Below are 27,998 nucleotides of genomic sequence, written 5' to 3' on the forward strand. Positions count from 1 at the left end.
AATGTAATTCTGACACGTATGTTGATATTCATGTTAATGAGTAAGACAAAAATGAAACTTGTTCAATGATGTCAGTTTTGAATACAGGAAGAATAAATTATTTTTTGATGCCTATTTGCAATATAAGAGCTACAGACATGATGTATTTATCTGAATTATTCACATCACCATCTAAGTCTAGAATAAACAACCAACCAGAGAATATATCAAGCCCTAAGGTATAGCTTTGGCCAATATCCATTGTGTAAATGCTCTTACCATGGCTGATTTCAAGCTACCTACCTGGGTGATGTTACTGAATGTGGCATTGGCAAGAAATGTTCAAGAGCACACCAGTATATACTATAGCATGTCCACCGCAGAGAGAGAAACAAAATGTAAATCACACCAAGAGGTTAGATAAGAAAATGCAATACAATATCTTGGAAGTGATGAGTTTTGAATATTAATTACCTTTGCTTTAAGAAATAATTTATTTATTTCTAAGTTAAAATAATATGGTTTTTAATAATAGTTATGTTTAACAAACAGCTAGTAAAATTCCTAAAAGTTTAATTTTGGCTCTTGTGAGCCTATACAAGCCAGCTACTACATACCACTGGTAAGTGCCAAAGCTATGTAAATGTGTGTTTTTACTATTAATGATATGGCTTAATTTTTATTCTTAGGATCAAATTGCCCTGAAAAAAGCAAGTTAAAAAAATAATTTAGTTCTTTAATTTACTCCTTTTGCTTTGACTCATCTGGGGCTTTTCTTTGAAAATTTAAGCAATACATTTTCAAATCTCTCTTAGGGAGCATAAATGAGCAGATAATTATTTCAGCCATTATGTGTTGATTTCTGCTAGCTTCCCCCTCAGAAGGTGATTTTAGAGATATCCATGATCACTCTAATCTTCATTAAGCAATTTTAAGCATTCTCTCTTATGGTATCTTATGTTACTTATATGTGCACCATACAGTTGAATACTTGATTATAATCTGTCTCATATTATTTGTATTGTTTCTTTCATTAGTTTTGTCTACAACCAGACAGTAAATTCTCTGAGGGGAGAGACCTAAACTTAAACTTCTGTAATCTTACAACGTATAATTGTGTTGAAAATCAGTGCACACTTTGGTATTTCAACTGATTTGGCCTTAAATAATGTCCTTTGGTGTTGAACTGAGTTAAATTTGGTTATGTAGATGCTTAAAATTTAGGCTTTGAAGTCAGGCAGAACTGGATCTATTTCTTTGTTCTACATTTATAAATTGTGTGTCTTTGAGATAGTTATTAAACAACATAAAGCCCTTTTCCTCTTCTTTCAAATGAAGAGATAATGGTTCTGTATCATTAGGTGATCGTTAGGATTATGTGAGAAAATTGAATTTTATAGACCCTTTTCTGGAAATTTAAAACAATAGAATATATTTTTCTTATTTGTTCCTGTTTACTGAACACATATGGTGTACAAAGCATAATTAAATACAGTCATGAACCACTTAATGATGGAAATAGGTTCTAAGAAATGTATCATTAGGCAATTTTATCATTGTACAAACATCATGACGTGCACTTACAAAAACCTAGATGGCATAACCTACTATAGGGGTCCCCAACCCCTGGGCTGTGGACTGGTACCAGTCCATGGCCCATTAGGAACTGGACCACACAGCAGGCGGTGAGTGGTAGGCAAGTGAGTGAAGCTTCATCTGTATTTGCGGTTGCTCCCCAGCACTAGCATCATCACCTCAGCTCCACCTCAGATCAACAGGCATTGGATTCTCATAGGAGCACCTGTCCCTGGTGCCAAAAATGTTGGGGACTGCTGACCTACTAGGCAACTAGGCTATATGGTATATCCTATTGCTCCTAGCCTACAAGCCTGTATAGCATGTTACTGTACTGAATGTTATAGGCATTGTAACACAATGGTATTTCTGTATCTAAACATATGTAAACATAGAAAAGGTAGAGTGAAAATATGATATAAAGATAAAAAATGGTATACCTGATAGGACGACTATTATGAATGGAACTTGCAGAACTGGAAGTTGCTCTGGGCAACTGTGAGTAAGTGGTGAGTGAATGTGAAGGCCTAGGATATTACCGTAGACTTTATAAACACAGTATACTTACGCTATACTAAATTTCTAAAACATGAAATTAAATCAAGCACAAGAGAAACTGATGCAATCAATAGATGCGGTAAACGAAAGATGTATGAGGCTGTTGCCAACATAGCAGACATACTATTTTACAACATTTTTTAATAAGTAGAAAGCATACACTCTAAAATAATGATAAAAAGGATAGTATAGAAAAATGCAAAAACTGTAACAGTTGTTTCTTATTATCAAGCATTACGTACTATACGTAATGCTACGTGCTATAATTATATATGGCCGGAAGTACAGTAGGTTTGTTTACACTAGCGTCGCCACAAACATGTGAGTAACGTGTTACATTCTGACTTTACAATGACTGTGACATGACTAGGTGATAGGAATGTTTCAGCTCCATTACAATCTTATAAACCACTGTTGTATGTGGGGTCCATCCTTGATTGAAATGTCGCTCTGTGGCACATGACTGTAGACTGGTTACCTCACTTGTCCTTTGAAAGAAATTTAAATTATTGCATGAATTTTGATTAAACTGATTACAAAATTTTGAAGCACAATGGAACTCAAACTAGGGCCAATGCTCATTTCCTAAATGAACATTTTATGTGCAAACAAACAGCTGCTAGAATTCAACAGAGTTTAAAACAAGCTGTTTGTAAATTTTACTGACAGCTGTTTTTGGTGATTTTTGTCAACAGAATTTTCCTGCATTCTTTTATTACCGTGTCCCCTCAAAGAAGAACTTGCTTGCTTTAATCACGTTTCCAGAGATTTATGACTTAATGCTTATTCAGTGGTAGTTTCTCAACACAAAATGTCAGTGAACCTGTTATAAATTGCTTCTGGCATTCTTACTCTATCTTTTATTTGGCTGGGAGTATTTCCACCTGAAAGTGATAAATTCCAGCTATAACCACTTTATGTGCTTCAGTAATTACACTGTACAGAAAAAAAAGGGGGTTTCTACTGAGGTGTCTCCTTAAAAATAGCAAGCAATAAAAGGCAGTGGAATGGGCTGAACTTTGAAGTCTAGTGAACAAAACAATGACCAGTGAAATATCCGTGTCAGACTGAATTTGATAAATGATCAGGAAATACAGAAGATACCAAAACTTTTAAAGCCATTGCTGTAGGGACATGTTAATGTAACTATATCCATGACTGGTTACTTTTAATCCTGCGACAGAAATTTGTCAGGTGGCCATAAGAATGGAATTAACATCTTTTCAAAAATTATCTCAAAATATCTAGATGCTTCTAAAACTTGGGTAATTTTTCAGTAAAGGTCAAGGTCTACGCGACTTTGAGACTGTCTACATGTGTAAGCCAAAGAGAGTTCAGCCTGTCAAAACAGTTCAGTATAGTCCATTGCAGCCAATAACTTGCTCAATACATATATGTACAATTGTACTGATCAAGAAGGGGTCCACATTAATCACTATGGCATCCATGGGTGGTGGGTACTGATTAGTTTTAGGCCTACTGTTTTATTCCATATAAGTTGTTTAAGTACACAGGATAAAATTACTGTTTTTAGTTGCTGAAGTTTTTTGCTCTTAAAGGAGGAATAAAATATTGTAGATAAAAATTCTCCAAGTTAATTGAACAAAAAACTATAAAGACTTGCATTATCAGGTCCTTATATCATGCTAAGGATGGTATTAGGAATCCAATGGATATTTTATTTGAGATGATACTAAAACAGATTATGACTGTTAATCAGAAGTCAAGCTTCTTTTCAGAGTTACTGCATCATATTTGCAAAGGAATTGCTACAGCAAGTATCTCTGCTCCAATAGTCAGAGAATGAGTGGCTCCTTCTTGTTCAGAAATTGTGATCTTCCATAAAACAATTTTAAAGCAAATATAACTGGCTTAGTGCAACTCGACAGAGCTAAAACCAGTACTAAAAAGGAAAAAAAATTGATTAAGCATTGTGAGTTAAGCTTTAATATATGTTTTACACTTCAGTATGATCCATTGTAAAGAGATTTTATTGGTTGTGTTGTACTACTGGTTTAGAACAGTTTCATCATGTGTAATTCCTTTCACAACAACCCTACGATTATGAGGTTATTAATTAATCCTAAATTTACAAAAGATGAAACTGAGTTCCAAGGTAGGTTAAACATGTTTCTATGGATGAAATCCTAGGAAATGGCAGGGCTTGGTTTTCAACCCAGTTCTGCTTGACTCCAGAGCTCTATGTACTTAATCATTATGCCACAATGGATTCCAGAAAAAAATAGCACAGAGCTTGACTTTAACTTAGGTTAATGGCATTTTCACATAGAATGACTAGCTCAGTCACATGTAGAGTGCAGACACTACACTTCTAGATGCTGTGGAGGTTTGTTCTACTACATCAATTGCCACATTTGATTGCTCTTTATCAATTATTTTCAAGATACATTTTTTGGGGGAAGGGAATTCTAGGTTTCTTATAAGAGATCCTTGCAGAGTTTACATCTGACAAAGACAATGTATTCAAAAGAATCCAAGAGGTCAATCCCACTCTATTATATTATAATTAAAAGCCAGAGAAAAATTCGTGTACATGTTGAATTTGTGAGAGAGTTCTACATTCATGGTAGGAGAGTCTGGGTATTATATCTGTCCCATTTGCTTGTTATATATGCTTATCCAACTGAATATGAGATTTACTACTTTGTAAAACACTTCACGACAGAAGAAGAAAATTTAGACTGTTTTCAGTAAACCATTACATTGAGCCTGAAGATTAGTAAAGAGATCCAGGTCAGAGATGCCTTTGTAGTATTGTAATAAAAACAGCGAGGTAGAGGGCATGGAGAGAAGGATGTGTAAACAGGCTCAAGCAAACCAATTTGTAAGCCTCAGAATCCCTCCAGGACCATAGTGTTACACTGGAGTAGGATGAATAATTTTGAAATTCTAAGTAAGGTACTGGGGGAATACTGCCTTAATTGGAAGAGGAGGAGACTAGACTAGGCATGAAATAGAACAACAAAACTAAACTTTGATTAACTCAGAAGATCCTTACAAAGAAACGAAAAGTGAAATAAAATACCATCAAGCCCTTTTTAAAATAGAAAGAGGACATTGTTAATACTCCAAGCTATGGCTTTACTGAGACCCTGTAGATGGACTGGATTTCCCTGGGGGAAGTTTTTCCCTGGGGCCAGAGTTCCAGGATTTAACGCTGGTGATAGGTTGCCCATCTTTTACCTGCACACATGTATGTACATGGTAAGAAGAAATGGCTCTTTAAATTCAGGATCCAGGGCTGAGAGGAAGAGTTGGTTCAAAAACATATATCCTATCTCCATTAAAACCAAGCATCAGCCCTTAAATCACACAATTGTTTAGTGGAGGAAGTGGGATTGTAAGTGGGTGTTATATATCTGGTTCCTGAAATCCCTAATTTACTCCTTAACACATAATAGCATCTCTCCAAGTTTAATATTTTAAGTTTGCTAGAGTTTGATTCCTCTGAGGCCCTGCAAAATGTAAGCAATGGCTCAACAAGGTTAATAATCAAGTATTAATTTAATTAATACTTGGCTATCTCTGAGTTAAAAAATATATATATTTGGTTAGCTTAGTGTGCTATCATTGTTCAGTCAAAGCGCTGTAAGATATTATGTAATTTGAATAATTCTGCTTCTATTTATAAAACATCTAAAAATGTTTTAGATGGCTACAGTGTAGTCTAAAGATCGGAGAGGACTTGGGTGGACACAGGGATGCCAGCTGGAACGCTATGGGAACAAGCCAGGTGAGGATGAGACAACTGGGCCTGTTGTGAAGATGGAAAAACGTAGGCAGATTTGAGATTATGGGGGAAAATACATGGATTTAACAATGGATTGATGTGGAGAGTGGAGGGGAGCTCAATAGATGTTATCTGTAAAATATGGTGGTCAGTGAAAGAGCCTAATGAGGAGGGTAGACACATTCTTAAAGACAAAAAGCTAGGGTAGAGAGGAGAAAAATGTTACTTTCTTAGAAATAAAAGAGTACCACTTTTGGTGTCATGAGCGAAGCGTTTCCAAGTTCGACAGTAATCAAGACAGCACTCCTTACAGATAACGCTCAACTAAACGTTCCTCGGTTTGTGATTTTTCATCGGTTAAGTTCGGCTGAGGGTCCCAGGAAAGCGAGGACTTTTCATTCTTGCCTTTATTCCTACAAGAGGGGACGTTCCCTGGACCCGCCCCCTTCCCGCCAAACTCAGGCGTACTACCGCAGCCCCGCCCCTCCCTGAGGCCCCGCCCACCAGCCCTTAGGCGTGCGCTCGCGGCCCCACCCCTCCCGGTCCCGCGCGCCGGGACTTCTGGCGCGTTTCATTGGTCCCGTCCCTCAGGCGTCCTGCGGGCTGAGAGGCGGGAATCGCTGGGACCCGACTTTGGGGGTCCTGTCGCAGGCCTGCGGCGTCTCGGTCGTTTTCCGAGTTCGCCCTGTCGCCCGTTCTCCGAGGAGCCTTTCCCGCGAAGGCGGGGCGATGCTGGGGAACCGCCGGCCGAGGGTCCGCTCGGGGAACCAGCCGCACCCGCCATGGAGCCGGCGAGTGGCGGGGCCTGGGCCCACAGCCGCGCCGCGCTTGACCGGCTGGAGAAGCTGCTGCGCTGCTCGCGTTGGTAAAGATGGACCTTCGGGGGGTTTGCCGCGAGGGCGGCAGCGGAGGCAGGGGTTCCCTCGCTCCCGTGGGGCGGGAGATCTTTTCAAACCTCCAGTCTCTTTCTGTTGCGGTCCTGCAATCGGGCGGGCAGCAGAGTCAGTACCTGCCTAGGGATCTGGTGTGAATTATCCCCCCGGGTGGCTTTCTAGCCTTTTCTGGCACCAAACCCAACAGAGATGGTAGTTCTCGAACTTTAACGCGCTTGAGAATCGTCTGAAGGTGTGGTTAAAAATTCGGATCCCCGGCCCCGCCTCCAGAGTTTGAATCTGTAGCGCCGGGGCGGAGCTAAGAGACTGCACTTTTCACAGGATCCCGGATTCTTGTGACAATTCCAGAATCTTAAACTGTGGGATGCTAAGTTTGAAGTAGCTCTTACCTTTGCTTAGCTGGCCTCTTTGACCTTTTCTCCGTGGCAGCTTTTTTTTGCGGGGGGAAAGAGAGTTTTGGGGACCCTAACTGGAGGTAGATTGAAGACAGCCATTCAGTTTCTCATTTCCTTGGATTGGTCAAAAGATTGTATGGCTTGGGGTTCCAGCTCTTAGAAATGCACTTATTATCAGTTTTCGCTTCTTATTTTCCCTATGCTGTAACACCATGTGAGTTCTAAGGTTTTCATTCCATCTGAAAACATTATTTTCATGACTGTACTTTTTACTTCTCCTTTTCCAGTAGCTCTTCCTAGTGTAGAAACCCAGAAGGTTTATAAAATCCAACAAGGGCTTGTCTCACTTTTCATTTCTTCCAAAAGCATTTATTGACACTTGCTCTGTGCACAACTCAGGATTTCTGCATCATTATCACTCTGGCAGGTTTTCTCTCTGCTTGTAGCTGTCCCGACCATATTTCTTTTTTAGATTTCATTTTGCTTTTTTCCCTCTTAATTTCCAACTTGCAGAACTGAGTTATACATAAAGTATAAGTAACAAAGCAGCTTTTTCTCTAGAAGTAAAAAAGGACTTAACTATCAGAGTTTTGCACTTACATTTCATTTTACAAAAACTTTAAAACCTTTGACAAAATAACATCGTTGCACTCCTTAGAAAAGTGGAACTTTCGCTAGGATGAGTACATGAAGACATTCAGAGTTGTGTGTTTCTCATAGGACAGAGATCATCCATATGAGAATAAGAAATTTAAAACTAACTCTGCTCGTTGTTATGTAGGAGCAATCGTCATGCCTGAATAGTCCATTCAACCAAAGTTAGACATTTAGATGAGACATTTCTGTATGGAAGGGCAGCCGTATTGTGCTTCACTTAGACTGTACAGTCAAGCTGCCTAATTTCAGGTTCCAGCTTTGACATTATTGAATGGCCCAAGTCATTCAACCTCTCTGTGCCTCACTTTTCCTATCTGAGTTATGATAGTGCTCATAAATTAAAAATATATATATATTGAGCACTTGCAAAGTGCCAGACAATGTTCCAGGCATTTGGAATTTCTTAGTGAACAAAGTGAGGAAAAAACAAGAAACAAAAAAAAATTCCAACCCTTATGAATGTAAAATTCAATGGGAGGGAAGAAACTAATTGAAATTATATATGTAAAGTGTTAAATGTGGTGGTTGTCATAGAATAAAAGTATTAGGTGTCTTATAAAAATACAAGACGGCATAGTCTGCTGAATGGTTTGGGGGAGACAATTTATAGGTGACATATGAATAATCTATAGGTTGAATAAAAAGTTTCACTTTTTATTCCCTATCAAGTATGTTTCTGAAGTGATCAGACAATAAGAGCCACAGGACTGAAAGTAGACATCAATAGCTAGGTCCTGACTTCTAATACAATTTGGCTGGAGAGCGATGTTGAACTGCAGCGATTTTTTAAAAAATAAATATATGAACTACTGACAGATTAACTAAATCAACTGTTTCTTTGAATGCATATTTTAACATAAGGCTCTGCAAACTTTTTCTGTAGAAGGTCTTATAGTAAATATTTTAGGCTTTGCTGGCTACAGTCTCTGTTCTTAATATTTTTGTTTTACAACTCTTAAAAATGTAAAAAAACATTTTTTTAGCTCAAGGGCTGTACAAAAACAGCCTACTGGCTTGGTTTGAAACTTAGGCAATAGTTAGCTAAACTCTGTTTTAATAGGTAAATGTCTTAAGTTTAAAAATCCTTTTTGGTATAAAATTTTTATCACATGAGATTTGATATTTAGAAATGATTTTGTGTTCCTCTCTTGTTACCTCTGCACGTTTGGCACTATCTGTAGTGAATAAAGCATAGCCAGTTGCTCCTTACCCATAGGGGGATAAAGCAACATTCTTTTCACCTCTGCCTTTGCCTAGCAACTGTCTGACATCATTGTGGAAAGGAGCAACTCAGCATGTCCTGCTTCTTGCTTTTGCTACCCACCATTCAGAGCAATGTCATAGTATTAGGAATTATGTGTCAGTATGTCCTTTTACAGAGTTTCAGAGTTCTACCCAGTGGACTAGTGATTACCTGGATTACTCTCACGTTCAGTTTGCAGCTGTCATCTATCCCATGTTCCCCAGCTGTCACCTGTCTTGTGTAGCACGTTGAGTCTGTCTTGCAGCATTCATTACTTGCTGGTGAGGGTGGATTGGTACATTATAGGGCATCTTTTTTTGACCTTTAACATTAGTATGGCTCCTAGGTGAAGCTGCTAAAATTGTTCAAGAGGCCAGACGTGACATTTGTGTTAGGTCCAAGCCTTACAACCAGATAGAAGCTATTTAAAAATTTGGGAAAATGAGACAGGAAGACTATCATTTGAGAGGTTATCAGAAAGCATAGTAATAATGTGTTCCAAAAGGAAGCAGGAAATGATAATAGGAGTTGCAGTGTAAAAGCCTAAGTGTCGTGATATTGTTTGGTGAATTAAAATAATTGAGTACCTTGACATTTTTTTTGGGGGGGGGTGGCATCTATGACAATTGTAACTTGGAGTTCTTAGCACCTTTTAAATCAGCTTTTAGTAAAATGTCAAAAAGTAAGCTTGTGATTTTTAGGATAGATGATTTTATTTTTCTGAATTATCTCTTGTCATTTGATAGGCAATCAGGTTTTGAGGCAGAGTGAGTATAGCTTAGTGGTTAAGAGCATGGATTTTGGACCTAAGCTTCAAATCCTGACTTAGGGATTTGGGACAAATTATTTCATTTTCGCATGCTCCTTTTTCTTCATCTGCAAAATGAATTAGTTTCTAGTGTATAAGGTTGTTGTATGTATTACACGAGTTAATATTTATGAGGTAGTTAGAACAGTGCCTGTTAGGTTCTAAGTGCTATATGAGTGTAAAAAAAAAGGATAGATCCTGACTCCAGCATTCAGCTTTTGCCTTTCTTCAGGAGTTTCAAATATTGAGAGGCATTGGTTTAGCCATTGATCCTTAAATGGGATTACTGCCTTTGATTTGCTCTGGCGATGGTTATTCATTCATTATTTAACAAGCAATCGCTGGGGTACTGGTGAGACATTTTCTACCCTTAAGGAGCATATGCTTAATTATAAGGGATAAAATGTACACTCAGTTCAGAGTAAATTATGATGAAGGCCAAAGGGATGCAGAGAAGAGTACTTGGATGGAGCCAGTGGAGGACAGCTTCATGGGCTTTTGAATTTGGCTTTGGATGGATTTTTATAGATGAAGCCAGATAGGGGATTATTAGCAAGTATACTAAAAAGTATTGTAGAATAAAAGTAGAGTCAGTTGGGTGGGCAGAGAATTAAGAAAAGATCAAATCATAGAGTGATTAATAGCCTAACAACAGACCGTGCGGTTGGTTCAGATACAGGCATACCTTGCTTTATTGCACTCCACAGATGTTGCATTTTTTAACAAATTGAAGGCAAGACCCTCTACCAGCAAAAAGATTCTGACTTGTTTTATTGTGATGGTTTACTGTGGTAGTCTGGAACCAAATCTGAAGTATCTCCAAGGTGTGCCTGTAGTTACTTCCTAAAGAGAGCAATTCGTGTAACTTTCCTGAGACTCGGGTGTCCTCATCTATAAAATGAGGAAAATGGACTAATTGATTTTTAAGGCTCCCACTGGTTTGTGGATTCCAAAATTATTAGTGTCACTGGATGCAAAATCCTGATCAAAACTTTTTTTCTGAAGTTTAGTACACAGAAAAGGGCACAAATCACTGGTGTTCAGTATGTATCATATCCCTTCAAATTGTGGGATTTATTTACTTACATGGAATTTCGATTCTTTGATTGATGTCGGTGTTATTTATACTACACATTTCACAAAGACAGGTTCACATTTGTAGCCACAGTACTAGCCATGTTTCTTAGTGTTTGTTAAATTAGCACATGGAAGAATTTATTTAGGTTAAGTTAGGATCCAATTTAAGGGGCCTTTGCAGGTGGAAATACTAGAAGGACCTGGTTAATTCACTTGAGTCACCAAGAGTGTTCCATAGGTTCCTGGGGTTAATATCACATAGCAAACAGTGACTGAGGTCTCAGGGCTTATGTAGAAGGTACAGGTCTTACCCTCTGAGAATTAGAGCTAGAACCAGGACAGGAACAGTCCCATTACAGGCCTACACATACTTGGTGTTATTTATGGCTTGTAACCACTAGAGAAACTTACCAGACATATTGAGCACCCTTTAATACTGTCCCCCATAGCATGGGGAATGGTCTTACAAGTGAAGTTACTGTTCTACAGGTTTGGGGCTCAGAGGAGAGATTTTAGACTGGTAATGGAAATTCGAGCCATCTGCATATAGATGGTAATTGAAAGCATACTTTTGGAAGTGAACAGGGACAAGAGTTTAAGACAAATGTCACTGTTGAGCCTTAAAATCAACTCAGTATGTGAGCATCAGGTGGCAGAGATGAAACCTTAAGGACAGAGGAATATCTGCAGTTACTATTTTGCTTCAGAGGAAAGGGAATAGAAGATAGAATAACAAACTATTTGAATTGAATGTACATGATTTTCTCTGTGGCTTATCTTTCTCATGGTAGATTCTATTACAGTCATTAATAGAATTCTGTTGTCCATTTGACTTTGAGATATTTGACTCATTGATTTATTCAGTAGTTATTGACACTGAATAATTAGACATGATTCTTATTGTTCTCACGTGATGTGCTTGAATCTGGCATATAAAATAACTATGCAAAATAAGATGCTCTGTGTCATTATCCAGATCCCTTACTTGTTAACAATTTTGTTCATTCTCCTAAAGATAAACACAAGTTGTTTAATTGGCTTGGAGAACCTGTGTATTTTAGTGTTAAATATGTCGCTCTACACTTAAAAATACCTTGGAGATTTTCTAGAATATAAGAGCACTGTGGTAGTTATCTTGCCTAATATTAAATAGCTGTTGATGTCTTATGGAAGCTTAGGGAGCCATTCAGTTAAGAAATAGGTCCGCCTTGTATTCTCAACTGAATTTACTTTCTTTTTTTTCTTTGCAAAGCATTTTTTTTTTTTTATCAGTAGGACCCTGTTTAAAAAAAATTGTTTTGTTCTCACTACTTAGTTCTTCCCTAAGTTATAATCCTCTGACCACACTGAGCTTTCTAAATCAACTGCACATAAAGTAACAGAAGAATGAAGGTGGGAAGAAGTAAGAGTAGCTGAATTTTCAAGGTACAAAAATCCTGTTACCATGCAAATACCTTTTCTTATTCTTTCAGTTTTTTTTTCTTTCTAATATGTATGTATATCAAACAAAAAATAGGAGAAGGATCAAATAGAATTGTATAAAGGCATTTTTGTGTGCAATCCTGCTCTTTGTAAAGCACCATATTAGGTAGGTAATAGTGGGTTGGGGAGCTCAAAAAAAAATGAAAGTGTCTTGTCTGTAGGGCTACAATATATTTTAAGACAAGAAAAAGGGGGGAGGGGGAAAATCGGGCAGATAAAAATACAAAATATTTTGTTTTCATCACTGATTTCCAGAGTCTCAACTAAGGTGCCATCTCTCTGGAACTTCAGAGCATTTTGTAACTCTTTTAGGTCATATAATAACTTATAAAACTACCTAGCTAGATTATAAACTCCTTAGGAAAGAGTATGACTCAGTCAGCTTTGTGTCAACAAGGAGAAAATTCTGAGATTTCCCAAATTATAGCGGGCCAGAGGGTGGAAGGAAGAGACAAAAAAGAGTCAGTTAACAACTGCAGTGCAAAACCAACGTCAGACTGCTCACACTTCTTAGTGTAAGTTGAAATTATAAATTCAGGCGGCTATTTCCAAGATTATCGAAAAGAGAGAATAGCCAGGCACTGTGGCCCCCGGGAGCCTCTGCTTTTTCTTTACATGTGAGCTCTGTGGACTCTGCTGCAGACTCTGCTTCACCTTCTCCCCTCTTTTCTGTCTGTAGCTAACGTGCATTCTCTCAGAATGGTTTACATCTTTTTACCCCCTACTCGATGTGTGAAAACACTTGCAAAATGTGAAAACACTTGCAAAACTCAGGACGAGAGACAGGACTGTCTTTTCTACCTGGCCACACTGCTGGTGTTTTAGATTCCATGCTCCGAGACCTGTCTTCTTTTTTGTTAGCAATGGCTTAATAAACTCTTTCTTTTGAAAAAGACTTTCAGCTGTGGAAGTTAAGATTTTTGTGTTCTTTTCGTGTCTGGTGCAGGATACAGATTTTCTGTAAGCGATGGCTTGGGAACTAAAAGCCAAGAATTCCTGTGCTTCCTTGGTTAGTGTCACTTTTATTAGTGTCAGTTTTTGGATAATGTGTTGGGTTTAAATAGTTTTGGGGGTGGCGGAAGTATATTTTGGATCGGGGGAAAGAAAAGTCGGAGCAGTTATGGGCTTGTTGGACATAGGATATTAGAGAAATGTTCCAGACACTGGTCTGATGAGAGCACGGAGTTTTTGTTGAGGAACAGTGAGGTTGTGAGGAGGACTGAAGTTTTGCCACCCCCAAATATGCCTTTTGGGGTATTGATTTTAAGCTGGTTATTTAGAAACATAAGACTCAGAAAGAACCTTTCACCTTCTTCTCGTACCTGCCTAAAGGAATTCAGATAGAAAAACCTGCTTAAGGGAGGGAACCATAGCATATTCACCTCAGCACAGGGGTCCAGGGTCCCCAGTCCTGGGCCACAACCCATACTGGTCTAACTGTTAGGAACCGGGCCGCACAGCAGGAGGTGAGCAGCGGGTGAGGGAGCAAAGCTTCATCTGTATTTGCAGCTGCTCCCCAGCACTAGCATCAGCGCCTCAGCTCCACCTCAGATCATCAGGCATTGGAGTCTCATAAGAGCACTGATCTCTGGTACCAAAAAGGTTGGAGACCGCTGCCTTAATGCACATGAATTAAGTATGGCAGACAGGAAGAAGTCTAGCAAAGCCTGTTTGTTGAACTTACTTCTTTGTCCCATTGTTTCTGGGTGGCCCAGCAAGAATTTGTTTACCACATGGTTGCTCTTCCTCAGCTACCTGTAAATTGCCTACTTTCCTTTTGAAATCCCAGACTCTTGCCCCCTTCTCCTTTGTCCAAAATGGCATATAAACCTCTCCTGCCCAGTGTGTCTTTTTTGGGTCTCATGTCTCATCCGGCCTCCACGTGTACATCCCTAATAAATATTGGGCATTTTCTCTATTTATCTGTCTCATGTTAATTTGAATATTTGCCCAGCTAGAAGAACTTAGGTGGGGGAAAAGTTATTTTTGTACCCCTACAGTTGTCTGGCTTGTGAGTTACCAGATTGTGAAGAACTTTCTAGTATTGAGTTTTAAGAAAATTGAAAGTAATATACACATGCCAAAAAATTAAAAGAATATGGTATATAGTCATTAAATATTCATTAATGAATGACAAGTAGGTCTGAGTCTCCTTCTTTAAGAACTCACTATTTCTTATGTATCTTTTAAGGAATTCTCTATATAAGTATTATATACCTCAGATGAGAGGATATCGTACATTAGGTGATGTGTCATGACTTATTTAACCATTTCCTTGTTTGTAGAAATTCAGATTGTTCCCTGACTTTTGCTGTAATAAGCAAGGCTGGAGTGAATATTCTTGTCCAAGTGCCTTTACATTTAAAACATTTTAATTAAAATTATACATGAACACAGTTGTAAGGTCAGTAGGACAGACTATAATGAAAATATTCTTTTGCCTCATTCCGTATCACCCTTGAGTTCTATACTCTAGACACAACCTCTTTCGTCTTTTTTAGTTCAAGCATTCTGCATTTCCAGATAATGTTCTTATTGCTAGTTCTTGATATTTTTCCATTTTAGACATCATTTATTAGCTTCCTAACTTTCCACTCTGAAAGATGAGTTTTCTTATTACCTATTATATATTAACTTTGAAAATGACTGGATATAGAGTTAAAAGTATAAAATGTTCAATTATTATTTTGATGGCCAGGCATCCCTTGTTACCCTTGACATTCTTATGCTATTCTGATTTCTTTAAAAATATATATGACAATCTTACTATATCTTAATTGATGGAAGCTTTGGTATCTTGTTTAGATACCTTTGGCATTTTGAATTTTCAGTTTTGCAAGCATTCAAGTGGATCTCCAGGATAAATTCCTGGCAGTGGAATAGTTGAGGTAAAGTTGGATGCATTTACAATTTTGATAAATATTACCCGACTGTAATAAAATTCTTTCACTTCAGTATATCTTCTCATCTAAGCTCTAGGCATTTTCAGAAAGCCTGGCTTTTACACAGATCAGTGCCACCCTTTGTGTAGTGTATCTCCTTTGAGCTTTTGCAGGTGTAAAAAATCCCCCCACCCCCCACCTTCTAAGTTCTTCTAGCTGGGCTAATAAATCAAATTAACATAAGACAGATTAACAAGAGAAAGTGTCCAAAATTTATTACAGATGTACATGTGAGTGAGCCATGAGACATGAGACTCAAAAAGACACATTGGACAGTTGAGGTTTATTTGCCATTTTGGACAAAGGAGAAGAAAGAAAGGGTCAGGGGTTTCAAAGGGGAGGTAGGCAATTTACAGGTAGCTGAGAGAGAGCAAACATGTAATCAAATTCTTGCTGGACCACCCAGAAACGATGGGACACAGAAGAAGGTTCTACAAACTGGCTTTGTTGCTACATTCCTCCTTGTCTGTCTGTTATCTTTAGTTTATATTATGATGCTAAAGTATTGTTCCCTTCCTGAAGCAGGTTTTTCTATCTAAATTCCTTTAGGCAGGTAAGGAGGAGTGTCAAAGGTTCTTTCTGGGTCTTTTGTTTCTTAATAACTAGCTTAAAAACAATACCCTAAGAGGCATATTTTGGGGTGGCAAAACTTTGGTTTCCTTCAGGCTCTTCCTTTGAAGTTGACACTTCCCTCTCCCTGCTCCTTCCCCCAATACACACACATGCACATACTTTCCATTCACTCTTCCAAGGTCTTATGTCTTAGGAATAATAAAAAATATATTCTTGCTCAATAATTAGAAGAATTAGTGCAACTGCTCGATTATTCATAGACATTAGGTTTATTACTAAATATGCTATAGCATCTTATTGCTAGGATAAAGGGTACAAACTATAGATAAGGGGTTCAGAGTCATCTTAGGAAGGAAGTGTAAGTTTGGAAAAAGAAGAATTAAGGCATTGAGTTGAGTATTTTCAGAGAAAGCCAAATTGTTGTGGACTGCATCCTGGGGGTAGGCTACATTGATAGATAAGAAAAGAAGCAGCTTAGGAAATGCTGAAATAGGTAGATTAAAACAAAACAAAACAAAACAAAAAAAACGGTGGAAGGAAAGGTTTCAGGAAAGAAGGTGATGTCAGTGTTATTTGACAGGGAGGTCAGAGAGAATGAGGACCAAAAATGCTTTGGAGAACAGTTTCGGCAGTGGGAAGGTAAAGCCAACAAGGTAAGGAGATGTATTTAGCTGGTATAGAGTACTTATTTAAGAACTTATATCTGCAAGGAAGGGGAGAGCTGGGGCAGAAGGTAGAGTGGGAGGCATGATCTAAAGAATTTTTTTAGGTTGAATGAAAGAGATTATCTGTGCATGTTTAGATGCAGATGGAAAAAGGTAGCTATAATGATGAGAATAGAATACTTTAGGAGACAGAGGATGTGAGATCTAGAGACAAATAGAGAAGCACATTTTAAGAAGCAGGTTGACTGAAGGAGAACTTTTCCTCTGCACCTGGAGGGAGGGGGAAGATTATGGGTGAAGAGGTAGGAATGAGCCTAAGTGGTGAAAAGCTCACACCATTTGGCTCCAGTAAGTTTAATGGGATTTAGGAACATGGAGGTTGTTTTGAACAGCTGTCTATTCATTTCTTTGTTTACTCACAGAACATATAATACATCAATTTGATAGAGGTACAAAGCTAAAAAAGCTACCAAATAAATTTATAGAGACATATTTTTATATCTTTCGAAGCCTTCTTATAATAGTTATTAATAGCCTGACAGCAGGTGAGGAAGGAGTGGACTGCGGGGCCTGTCTAGCATTATAGATTTGCATCTATGAGTGTCTGAGAAGTCAGAGGAAGCAGGATGGTGGTAAAGATGGCTCCAAAGTAGTTAGCTCTGTGGCCTGGGCTGGGCTGGGCATCAAGGAGCTAATGGACTGCATGGAGTTCTCTCATGGTGGAGAGCAGCTGGAAGGAGGAGGTTTGGTCAAGGTGATGCAATAAAAGAAACAAGATTTTGTGATAGGAGAAGGTGAGGTAATACCACTTTTGAGATCTCAGAGGTAGAGCTCGTAATGAAGTGGAATTCAATATGATTGAGAGAGGAGAGATTAGTTTTGGTAGGTCAAACAACGAACAAAACTTACAGAAGCAGCATGAACATTGTAACAGATCATCTTAATTGCCAGAATCACAAAAATGACTAGCAATCCCAAGTCATATTTTTATCACTGTGTCCTACATGGTATGATAGAGAAATCAGATATTGGGAATTTTAAAAAATTAATGGGTTTTATAATGTCAGCACCATTTCAGTAACTTTAGAATAACATGGGTCATACTCTGTTTTTAACACTCTTTTAAAAGCTCATTTTTACTCTAAGTTCATATTTGTTAAAATGTGCAGTGTGATACCTTTGATCTTTTAAGAAATGTGGAAAACTATTGATATGGGGTATGTGTACAGAGGTATATGGATAATAATATTGTAAACAGCTAAAAGTCCTAGGATTAGTGTAATAAACCAAGCACAAGAAAAATGTTAATCCTTTAGAAACTTCTGTTTGCTCTTGCTACATTATGCCTTCTAAATATAATGACTTGATGTATATTTAATTAGTAAGGACCATTACTTTCTTAGGATTGTCAAACATACCAGGTATTTTGGTGAAAAACATTGAGAATAATTGTGTTTCTGTCTCTTCCCCCAACGCCATGAATCTCTTTCAGTCTGCAGATTGCCAACCTGTTGATTTCTATTTATACTTGCTTGGGAATAAAACAGTTGACTTCCTGTGAAATGAAAGAATGCCTGTATTTTTGACAAGGCATCTGTGAAAAATAGATGGCTACTTAACAATAGCCAGGAACCAGTGTTTTTTTATGGGAACATTGAGTCCTTATAGGCAAGGTGACCAAGTGTTTGATTTTCCTGGGACAGTCCTGGATTAGACCTGCTGCCCCAGCATCCTATCCAGTTATCACTTCTCTTCGCTCTCAGAAATGCTCTCATTTGGATGGTATACTGTATGGTCATTCTACTTGTGGGTCTAATTTTGAGATTTATGATCTACACTTTGGATTGTTAGGTGAAGATGTATCTTAGTAGTTGAAAGAAGCAGCCAGTGGTTGATTTTGCCTGTTGTAAGGGGTTCAGAGATGCTTGAACAGAGCTGTTCCTTTCCGTGACTTCTCAGTATATATGTTATAAAAATGTTATAATTTGTGCTGAGTTTGGTAGTTGCTGTTTGAGTTCAGCAGATATGTTGCTGAACCAAGACAAATACATCCTTAATATCTTCTGCTTTGAGAAAGGGAAATATGGTAGTGTTGGACCTTGGATTTATGAAATGTTGGGTATAGATTGTTTATCAGTGACTAAGTCTTGATTGTTTTCCTTTCTTCAAACAGCGCTAATATTCTGAGGGAGCCTGTGTGTTTAGGAGGATGTGAGCACATCTTCTGTAGGTAAGTTGTTTTGGCTTGATATACATGATATATTACATATATCATGTATATATAGTTACTACATATATATAGTTCCTATTAACTATGTTTTTTTTTTTTTTAGTAATAACAGTTATGTAATCATATTGATAAGATTTCCTTATGTTTGTATAACTCTCAGGCTGCAAAGTAACTTACTATACATTATCTCATTTTGACCTTTATAACAGTCTTAATTTATATATAAAATCAAAGCTCAGAAGATGACTTGTCCAAAGTTATAAAGCTTATTCAATAAATAGTTTTCCTAAGCTTGGAGCAAAAACTTAATATCTATTAAATAATTCAAATATGTCTTTTTTCCCAGTTAGTTTTGAATCTAGATTGTCCAAATTATGAAAGTCTAGTTCATACTACATTAGTTTCCTAGGGCTGCGATAACGAGTAGCAACAACTGGGTGGCTTAGAGCAATAGAAATTTATTGTCTCAGTTCTAGAGACTAGAAGTCTGAGAGCCAGATATCATCAGCAGGTTTGGTTCCTTCTGGGGGCTGTGAAGGAGAATCTGTTCATGCTTCTTTCCCACCTTCCGGTGGAGAATCTTCGGCTTCTGGCAATCTTTGACATTCCTTGGCTTGTAGATACATCACTCTGGTCTAGCTTCATGTTCACATAGTGTTCTCCCTTGAGTGCATGTCTGCCTCTATGTCCAAATTTCCCGTTTTTATAAGAATACCAGTTGTATTGTATTAGGGCTCACCCTGATGGTCTCATTTAACTTATCTGCAAAGACTTTATTTTCAAATAAGATCACATTCACAGGTACTAGAGGTTAAGACTGCAACATCTTTTTGGGGGGGACACGATTCAAGCCATAACAGTTATAATGAAATTATACATGTTATAATATGAATGCCCTAGCTTATAGATTAGAATATTAGATTTTCATATCATCCTCTTTCTTATTCCGGCCAAATCAATTTGAGGACTGAATGTCTTAGTTTAATTGTCTGTGAGACGGGGTTAATATAGCCTCCTTTGAATTAATCCTTTAATTATTTCAAGTTATGACTATGAAACTGTCTGGCTTAAATAAACTGCAATATGAAATTTAAGTTCTTATGAAAATAATTTACTGTGTGACTTCAGTGGGCAGGGGATGTGTGGGAGGCAGCTGTGCTTGGGGTCCCAATTTTGTTCCTAGAAATATAGATCTGTTATATAGGGCATATCTGGCAGGAGGGTGGGGGTAGGAAATCGTACCTGTTAACTCTATTCAGACGATGAAAAGGAATTTCAGACTTAGTATGTTCAGGGCACATCTGTTGATCATCATTCCTTTCAACCTGTTTCTGCCTCGGTGATCTTCATAGCGATTAGTGTACCACCGACTGCAGTGTGGCTCATGGCGGAGACCACAAGTCATACCTGCTTCCCCTTTTCTTCCTTTTCTCACATCATTATGTTCTGTGACTTCTACCTCAAAATGTGCCCTGAATCTTCAGTTTTCCCACTCTTCTCTGTGTTTACAATCATTATACTTTAGTCCAAGCTACTGTCATATTATCTCTCCTCAGACTATCGTAATAAGTTTATAACTGGTCCCCTTTCCCATTTTCTACGTTCTTGTTAGTGATCTTACAAATGTAAATCACATTCATATCATTACCTTCCTTAAAATCCTTTGGCGGCTTCTTATTATAATGAGAATAGAATCCAAACTCTGCACTGAGGTCCACCAGACTCTGCACAGGATCAAGTTCTTGCCTCCCAGCCAGACCACGCTCCCCTGGCGCACACCGTTCTAGCCACCTTCTCCTTTCAGTACATGACACATGTCAGACTCACTCCTGCCCCAGGGCCTTGGCACTCGCTGTTCCTTTCCTCTGGAATGTATTTCTACTGAATTTTTCTGAGGCTGTATATCAGCTCAAATGTCACCTCCTCCAAAAGGCCTCCCATGATCCCCTTACGAAATGATACCATTCCCTATTCCCCTCTGTAGCAAGCAGATTTCATTTATTTCAGCTGATGCACTCATTGTTTATAACAGATGAGTGCTGACGGATCAGAACAAACGCCATGAAATTATATGTAAAGTGTGTGTGAGAGAGAGAGGCAGAGACCGAGACCCAGACCTTTAATTGGATTCTAAAGGGGCCTGGGACTTAAAATAGCCAATGAAAGATTAAGAGAGTCATGAGAACATCTATAAAGAGAAAATGGTCATCTGTATATGACATAAACATAAGAAAGAATCGATTCAGTGCAATTTTGGTTCATTTTGATCATAAACTGCTAAGAATTAAGGTAGCTATTTGTATTCTTTGCAGATTTGGAATTATGCAAAACTGCTGAGCAGTGCTGTAAATACAGTTTTAATAGATGGTTTTGATATCCAGTCTAATTGAAATGTAGAAGTTGGGAGAGGTTGTAGGAGCACAGGCTTTTATATCATTGCTTGTGTGTAGTTTCAAGATACTTTCATGCTAATCCCAGATAAAAGTAGTCCAGATACTCACTTTAAGATATAAGTCATTTAAGACGTATGACAAGGAGATTCGAAAGTTTTGGTCTCAGACCACTTTATACTTTTAAAAATTGAGAACCCCATAGAGCCTGTGCGTGTGTGTGTGTGTATTTACCATATAAAAGACATTTTTAAAAAATGCTAATTCAGTTAAAAACAACAATAATAAACCCATTACGTACTAACACAAACAACACTTTTTTTTTTTTTTTTTTAGGAAAAGTAACTATTTTATAGACCAAAGAAATAGAGGAAAGGCACTGTTTTATATTATTATAAATCACTTTATTGTCTTGCTGAATAGATGTCTAAATTCTCATATCTGCCTATGTATTCAGTGTGTTGTAATATATTGTTTGAAGTACGTGAAGAAAATCTGGTCTTACATATATCTGTAGTTGGAGAAAGGAAGAGTATTTTAGATAATTATGGATATTCTTTTTTGATACTATATCACTTCTTGGCAAATGATAGTTTCTTAAATTTGTTAGTGTGAAATCTAAAACCATGCCAATGAACATTTTGTACTCTGTTACATTAAATTCCATTGATTTAATCCTGTACTTTGAATGGATATTTTACCCAGCATGATTTTATGACATCATGCATTAGTCATTTGAGAAATATTGGCTCACTGAGTTATGCAGATGTATTGGGGAATTATGTATTTCCCCAGAATTCTGGATTAATGTATACAAAATAATTTGTGAACAATTATAAGACAAACATTATGGAATATATAAAGTAGGCTGATCTGAGTACTGGTATGGTGCTGCGTAAGTGTCTTAAACTGACTGGGTCTCATTTTCTTCATCTGAAAATGAGGCAGTCGTTTTTGACGAATGGATTTTTATTACATTTCACTAGTGTTTCTCAAATAATTACGTGTTGCATAGCATTGATTTAAATCCCCTGAGGAATCAGTTTACGTACTTATATATTGGGGTTCCAAGTTAACTATAAACAAACAAATTCAAAGAAGTTCCTTTCTCTGAATAAAGAAATTTTACATGTATCGAATCTAGCGATCTGCTTCCAGCTCCAGTATGGTTTATAGATTCATTTTACATTTACTGAGTTGCTTTGATTCAGGACTCATGCTAGGATCTAAGGATACAAAGATTAGAAGTGCCACAGACTTCTTCTGAAGGGAGCTCATATTGTAAGAATTCTCTGTGCCTACAAATGAGTGCGTCACATGAAAAGAGATGGGGTGTTGAGGGCAGACGTGGCTTTTACGACTGTTACTTTACCCAGTCCTGCTATATAGCCCATCTAGTGAGGCTAAGAAAGGAATAGATTTATAGGTTTCTTATTTTGGAATTCACACAGAGATTTCAGGGGAGATTCTGAACCCCCTTTTCTGCAAGAGCTCATGTATGTCTTTATCAGCTTTGCAAAGGATTTGTAATCCCAACCTCCAAAGATAAGAAAACCCTTCTTACTATAAGACTGTAAATCCTGGACAAATAACCCAAGATAATTTAATTGAATCTACAGATTATAAAAGTGTCTGAAAGAACCAAAGATCTTTTCTCAAAAACTACTTTAAAGCCTCTAGACACTTGTCCAAAAACAACAAAAATATTTTTTCAGTCTCTTTGCCGTAAGTCTAAGTTTTCCTATGAAGCCGTGTTAAGGTTTAGTATAGGAAAGGTTGAGATGCATATCTGCTATGCATTAGGTACTAAATATGTTGGTTTATGTCTCCCTCCGTACTCTTGCTTTAGAAGCTATAGATTTATTTGCAGACTCATGTCTGGCCAAGTTAAGTCTCTTTGATGCAAATTACCTAAGCAACTTTAGATTTAGATTCTGTGTGTAAAAAACTCTTTTATAAAACATTGTTTTAACAAATATTTTATAATTACCTACTGTTTGTCAGAAAACCTTTTCCTCATTTACTTCTGTTTTAACTCTGTTTATGTTTATTTTTTGGAATTCAGATTCTGTTGAATGTGTTGATAATTATGTATTTTTGATCCTTTTAAAGTAACTGTGTAAGTGACTGCATTGGAACTGGATGTCCAGTGTGTTATACTCCAGCCTGGATACAAGATGTGAAAATAAATAGACAATTGGACAGCATGATCCAGCTTTGTAGCAAGCTTCAAAATTTGCTACGTGAGAATGAGCTTTCAGGTAAGAAATATCACTGTTTCTCTTAGTTAAATAACTGAGGAATTCATATTGATCACAAAGTATGTAAAAAAATCTATCAGGAATTTTGAATGGCGTATTTTAGATTTTAAGATTTATAGAATCATTTTGAGTGACAGATAACTTGGAGATCATTAAGTCTGATCCCATTTTTTTTTTTTTATAAATGAGAAACCAAGGTCCAGAGAGGTTAAATGGTGTTGCCTAAATTCACACTTGTAGTTAGTACCAGAAGCAGGAGAAATAGAGCCCATTTCTTCTGATTGTCAATCCAGACACTTTTCACCACCTTCACTGCCTGCTTTTTAGTTATGATAATTTCCATATGATATATACAGAATAGTAATTTTGTCTTTAATATTAGTGATAAACTCACTTAAATATACATTTACAAGAAAGAATACAACTTTCTTCCATGGATCACTTTTCTACACTGAATTAATTAGATGAACACATTTTGAAAGAGCAAAAATCTAATATTCATTTTTTCTATTTAAATGGGGTTAATGTTTTTCAAATTGTTCTTGGACTCTGTGTATTAACTATGTAATTTCCCCTTCTGCTTTCTGCTGAGAACTAATTAGCTGTAGAAAGAAAGTGTTTTGAATCTTCTTAATTAGATATTGGAGTTGCCTTTTTATTGACCAAATCACGTCATTTTAGCTTGTATTTCTTTATAGGAGAACCTTTTCTTAACTGGCAAGATGTAATGATGATTGATAATGCTGATATAAAATGGTTGAATTTCTGTTTTTAAACTTTTTGATCTTAGTTTTCCAACACTTAGTTTTCCAACATGTTGTGTCATTGTCAACTATTAAAGGTGAAATGATTAGACAAAATAAAGAAGCAAGGCAAACACTTCAATTCTTATCGACCAGGTCCATATTTTAAGGATTTAAATCATAGTTACCTATGAAAATTTTCTTCATCTTGTTATTGGATTATGATACTAGACTCCATTCTTTTATTATAAAATGTGCTATAGTGATAAAATTTTACTTTTAGATGTAATTATTATACAACATACACATTTAAAAAAGTGTTACTGTTTTGAAAAATATAATATTTTGTTGTAAATCTCTTTAGAGCACAATGAGGAAAAGTTTTATGATTAGTTCATCTGTGTTTTCCTTATTCAGAGACAGTGCTGATAGTGTTTATTTTCTAATTAGATTAGTGTATGATTTGGCTCCTCTCCTCCCTTCTCCCACCTCCCTCCCCCCAGATGCCTTTGATTAAAGCAGGAGTTGTTAATCAAGAGTTCATCTTTGGCAATGTTGGGGGTGGAGGGGGAGGGTTATGAGCATCTTGAATTAAGTACAATATAAAACATGTTCATGTCCATGTGAAAGTGGCTTTCATCAGATTCTTAACCCATTTCCCATTTGCCCCGAGAATTCTCGCTGGCGGCACTTTTGGCTGCGGCGTTTACCCCGAGATAACTCACGGTTTACAGTTCTAACCTTACCCCCAAAGTTTGCCATGAAATATCTCGCTTTTATTATTACCTTTTCATCGCTCTAGTATGTCGATAGTCTTTGGAAGCAAATGACATCACTTTATTTATAGCATTCTGTTTTTAATAGTGGTATTCCATTTACAAAATACAGTAATTTTATCAAATTCTAGAAAATGTAGCATTCCTACGTGTGATGTTAACATTGTTCTCAAACAGTTGTTAGCTGGAGATTCATTTGATGAATCTGATTTATATATACATTTCTGTTACATTAAGATTAGAGACAAGTTCTGTTTAGAAATAACTCCAAGAACAGTTTTTATATTTAATTTCACATTGAAAACCAATCAGATTTGCTTCAGCCTCAAAGAGCGGGTTTATGTAAAATTGAATTAATGCTGGCAGCGAGCTGCACTTTTTGAAAAAATGGGAAATGGGTTAAAGATGTATGATATATTAGGAATGTTGGTTGTCCATGCACTGAAATTTGGGGTGCGACTCTGAGATTTGTGTCTTTTATGATGTTTTGATTTGATTCTCCAGTTGCTGTATTGTAACATATTAGCTTGCTAGGCTCCTGTAACAAAATATGTACCACAAACTGGTGTCTTAAATTACAAATTTATTGTCTCCCTGTTCTGGAGGTGAGAAGTCCTAAATCAAGGTGATGCTAAAGTTGGTTCCTAAAGGGTCTGTGAGGGAAGGATCTATTTCAGGTCTCTCTCCTTGACTTATAGATGGTGGTCTTCATGTTCACGTGCTATTCTCCCTGTAGGTGTGTTTGTGTCAAATTTTCCCTTTTTATAAGGATACCGGTCTTATTGCTTTGGCATATTGCATTAGAGTCCCATCCTACTTGTTTTTACTAATTACATCTGTAATGATTCTGTTTCCAAATAAGGTCACATCCTGGGTGTCAGACTTCATTCAATATATGAATTGTAGGAGTGCCACGGCTTAACCCATAACAAGATACGTTACATTTTTTAATGGTGATGAAAGAGGAGGAGAGTAACCCTTAATGCATAGTTAGTTGTGGCATACTGAGGTGCTAGGTAGGTACCATGGGATGCAAAGAAGATAGATGACTTATCAAGAAATTTTACTGTGATTAGTGATGTTTGAATCATCAGTATGGTTTTCATATTTTGTGGTTCGTGATTATAAAATGCCTTAATATTTCTACATTAAAAAGATTTAGGAAAATTATTGAGTTTAGAGCAAGTTTTTTTGTGTGAGACCTGAGGCCTTTTAGAATGCTGTCTTTTTCATCTAAGAGTAGAGATGGAGTTTGGGGAGAGAATTGTGGTGATTAATTTTCTGAAGGCCATTTTGTGTTCGTTTTCCTTATTATAATGAGTAATAATTACTTTAGTCCTTACCAGACTTCAGCAGTTCTGGCTTTAACATTACTTATTTTAAGATAAATTGAAATTTCACAGTTCAGATAAAATATAATCAGACTTTTAGAAACTGGAAGGTCATCTTTAATCTCTTTATTCTGTAGATGAGGAAATTGAGGACCTAGGTTAAGCAGGGCAGTCGTATTGTAAGTTTCTTTTTGTTTTATCATTTAACATGTCACATTTGTTAAAAGTAGAGATAGGTATTCATTATGTTTGTTTAATTGAATTGGAGAAAAATTGAATTGCTAGGATTTAATTCATATCCCAGAGACTAAACCTAATTAAAGCAATTAAAACAATTGTAAAACAAATCTTCAGATTTTTTGTTTCAACAGTTCATTTTACAATAGTGACACCCTTTCTAGTTTTATGAAAGATGATAAATAGAAATTTTATCTGAAATAAAAATTCTGAAATATAAATTTCTGTCCAGATTTGTAATTACCATTTGTGGAATTTTTTCTATTTATTATAATGTAAGTTGCATTGTCTTCAACTTTTCCTCCCTATGTCCCCTAAAACAAACTAGCTTTGAAGAGCATTTCAGGTTTTTTTTTTAGAGTATTTTCCTGTGTTTCTTTGTAGTTTATTTAATATATTTTATGTAGTACCTTTATGTTTATATAGCAAGTACTTCTAAAACTAAAGTAGTATAAGGTGAGTGAGGTGAGTAGGTAGAAGGAACTATAGTTGAGACAAATAATAGTTGATCCTTTTTATAATGAGGAAATTGGAAAATGATCTCATTATAAAATAAAGGCATAAGATTTAATGATTCCCAAGGTCTTGCTCCACAATCACATGGTTAGATGGTCAGGTGTTGAAGATGATGAATTAAGTGGAATGGTTGGCTATCTTCCACATTTTCTCTATTTTTTTTTTAAACCTGTAGTGCACAATTTATCTTCCAAATGAACCTTGTTACTTGCATTTACTCTAAAATGTATAATTACTGTAATTAAGGTGGGTAATTAGGAAGAACTTAATCAAGTCATGGACGTAGTATATTGTAAATACTGGAGATAAAGAAGCCAGATTTATAGTCATACTTTCTACATCGAGCTTCTAAATACTTGAACAGATTTTCCTTGGTTCAGTGTACTTTAAAGAGAAAAGATTGTCATAAATTTTTCTGACAACGATTTATGGATAATTTTACTTTATTCTTTATAACATACTCTGCTTTATACTAATGGAATCAAATTTAAAATTTTTTATTTTCTCTTGCCCCTCATCATATTAAATCAGACCTTACAGGTGCTGGTCAGGTTCTGTGAAATATGCTGGTGTTGGTGACATTTAAAAAGTATTTTGATTATGCTTTCAAAGATCACAATTCTCTTTTCTGTTTTCTGGTTTCAGGAGAGATGCTGGTCTTTCTGTGGTGAATTACATAGTGTTTCATATATGCTGTGACTTTTTTATAATAGATGAAGATGAGCATTTGAATAGCTGTGTTGCCTTTTTTTTAGATAGTACTGAATACTTCTTAACTTACAAAATAATCATTCTTCAGTGAAGGCGTTAATGTTGCACAGATGGTAGCAAAGTACTTTCCTTTGATTTTTAATAAGGGACAAGTTTGTCAAAGAGATTTCTCAACTTCTGTTGTGAAACCTATAATAGAGGATAA

At 36.7% G+C, this 27,998-nt stretch overlaps 1 protein-coding gene across 1 annotated transcript in view; it reads left to right on the forward strand.

Moving 5' to 3' along the window:
* Positions 1-6,390: 6,390 nt before the first annotated feature.
* Positions 6,391-27,998, forward strand: part of BARD1 (BRCA1 associated RING domain 1) — a 70,952-nt gene continuing 49,344 nt past the window's right edge. Inside the window, 4 exon segments of the mRNA XM_006906758.3 lie at positions 6,391-6,635; positions 6,638-6,728; positions 18,772-18,828; positions 23,331-23,479. Coding sequence (XP_006906820.3) covers positions 6,593-6,635; positions 6,638-6,728; positions 18,772-18,828; positions 23,331-23,479 — 340 coding nt within the window. The 5' untranslated portion in view covers positions 6,391-6,592.

This window comes from Pteropus alecto, unplaced genomic scaffold (assembly GCF_000325575.1).
Source record: "Pteropus alecto unplaced genomic scaffold, ASM32557v1 scaffold110, whole genome shotgun sequence".
In the NCBI taxonomy this organism is placed as follows: Eukaryota; Metazoa; Chordata; class Mammalia; order Chiroptera; family Pteropodidae; genus Pteropus; species Pteropus alecto.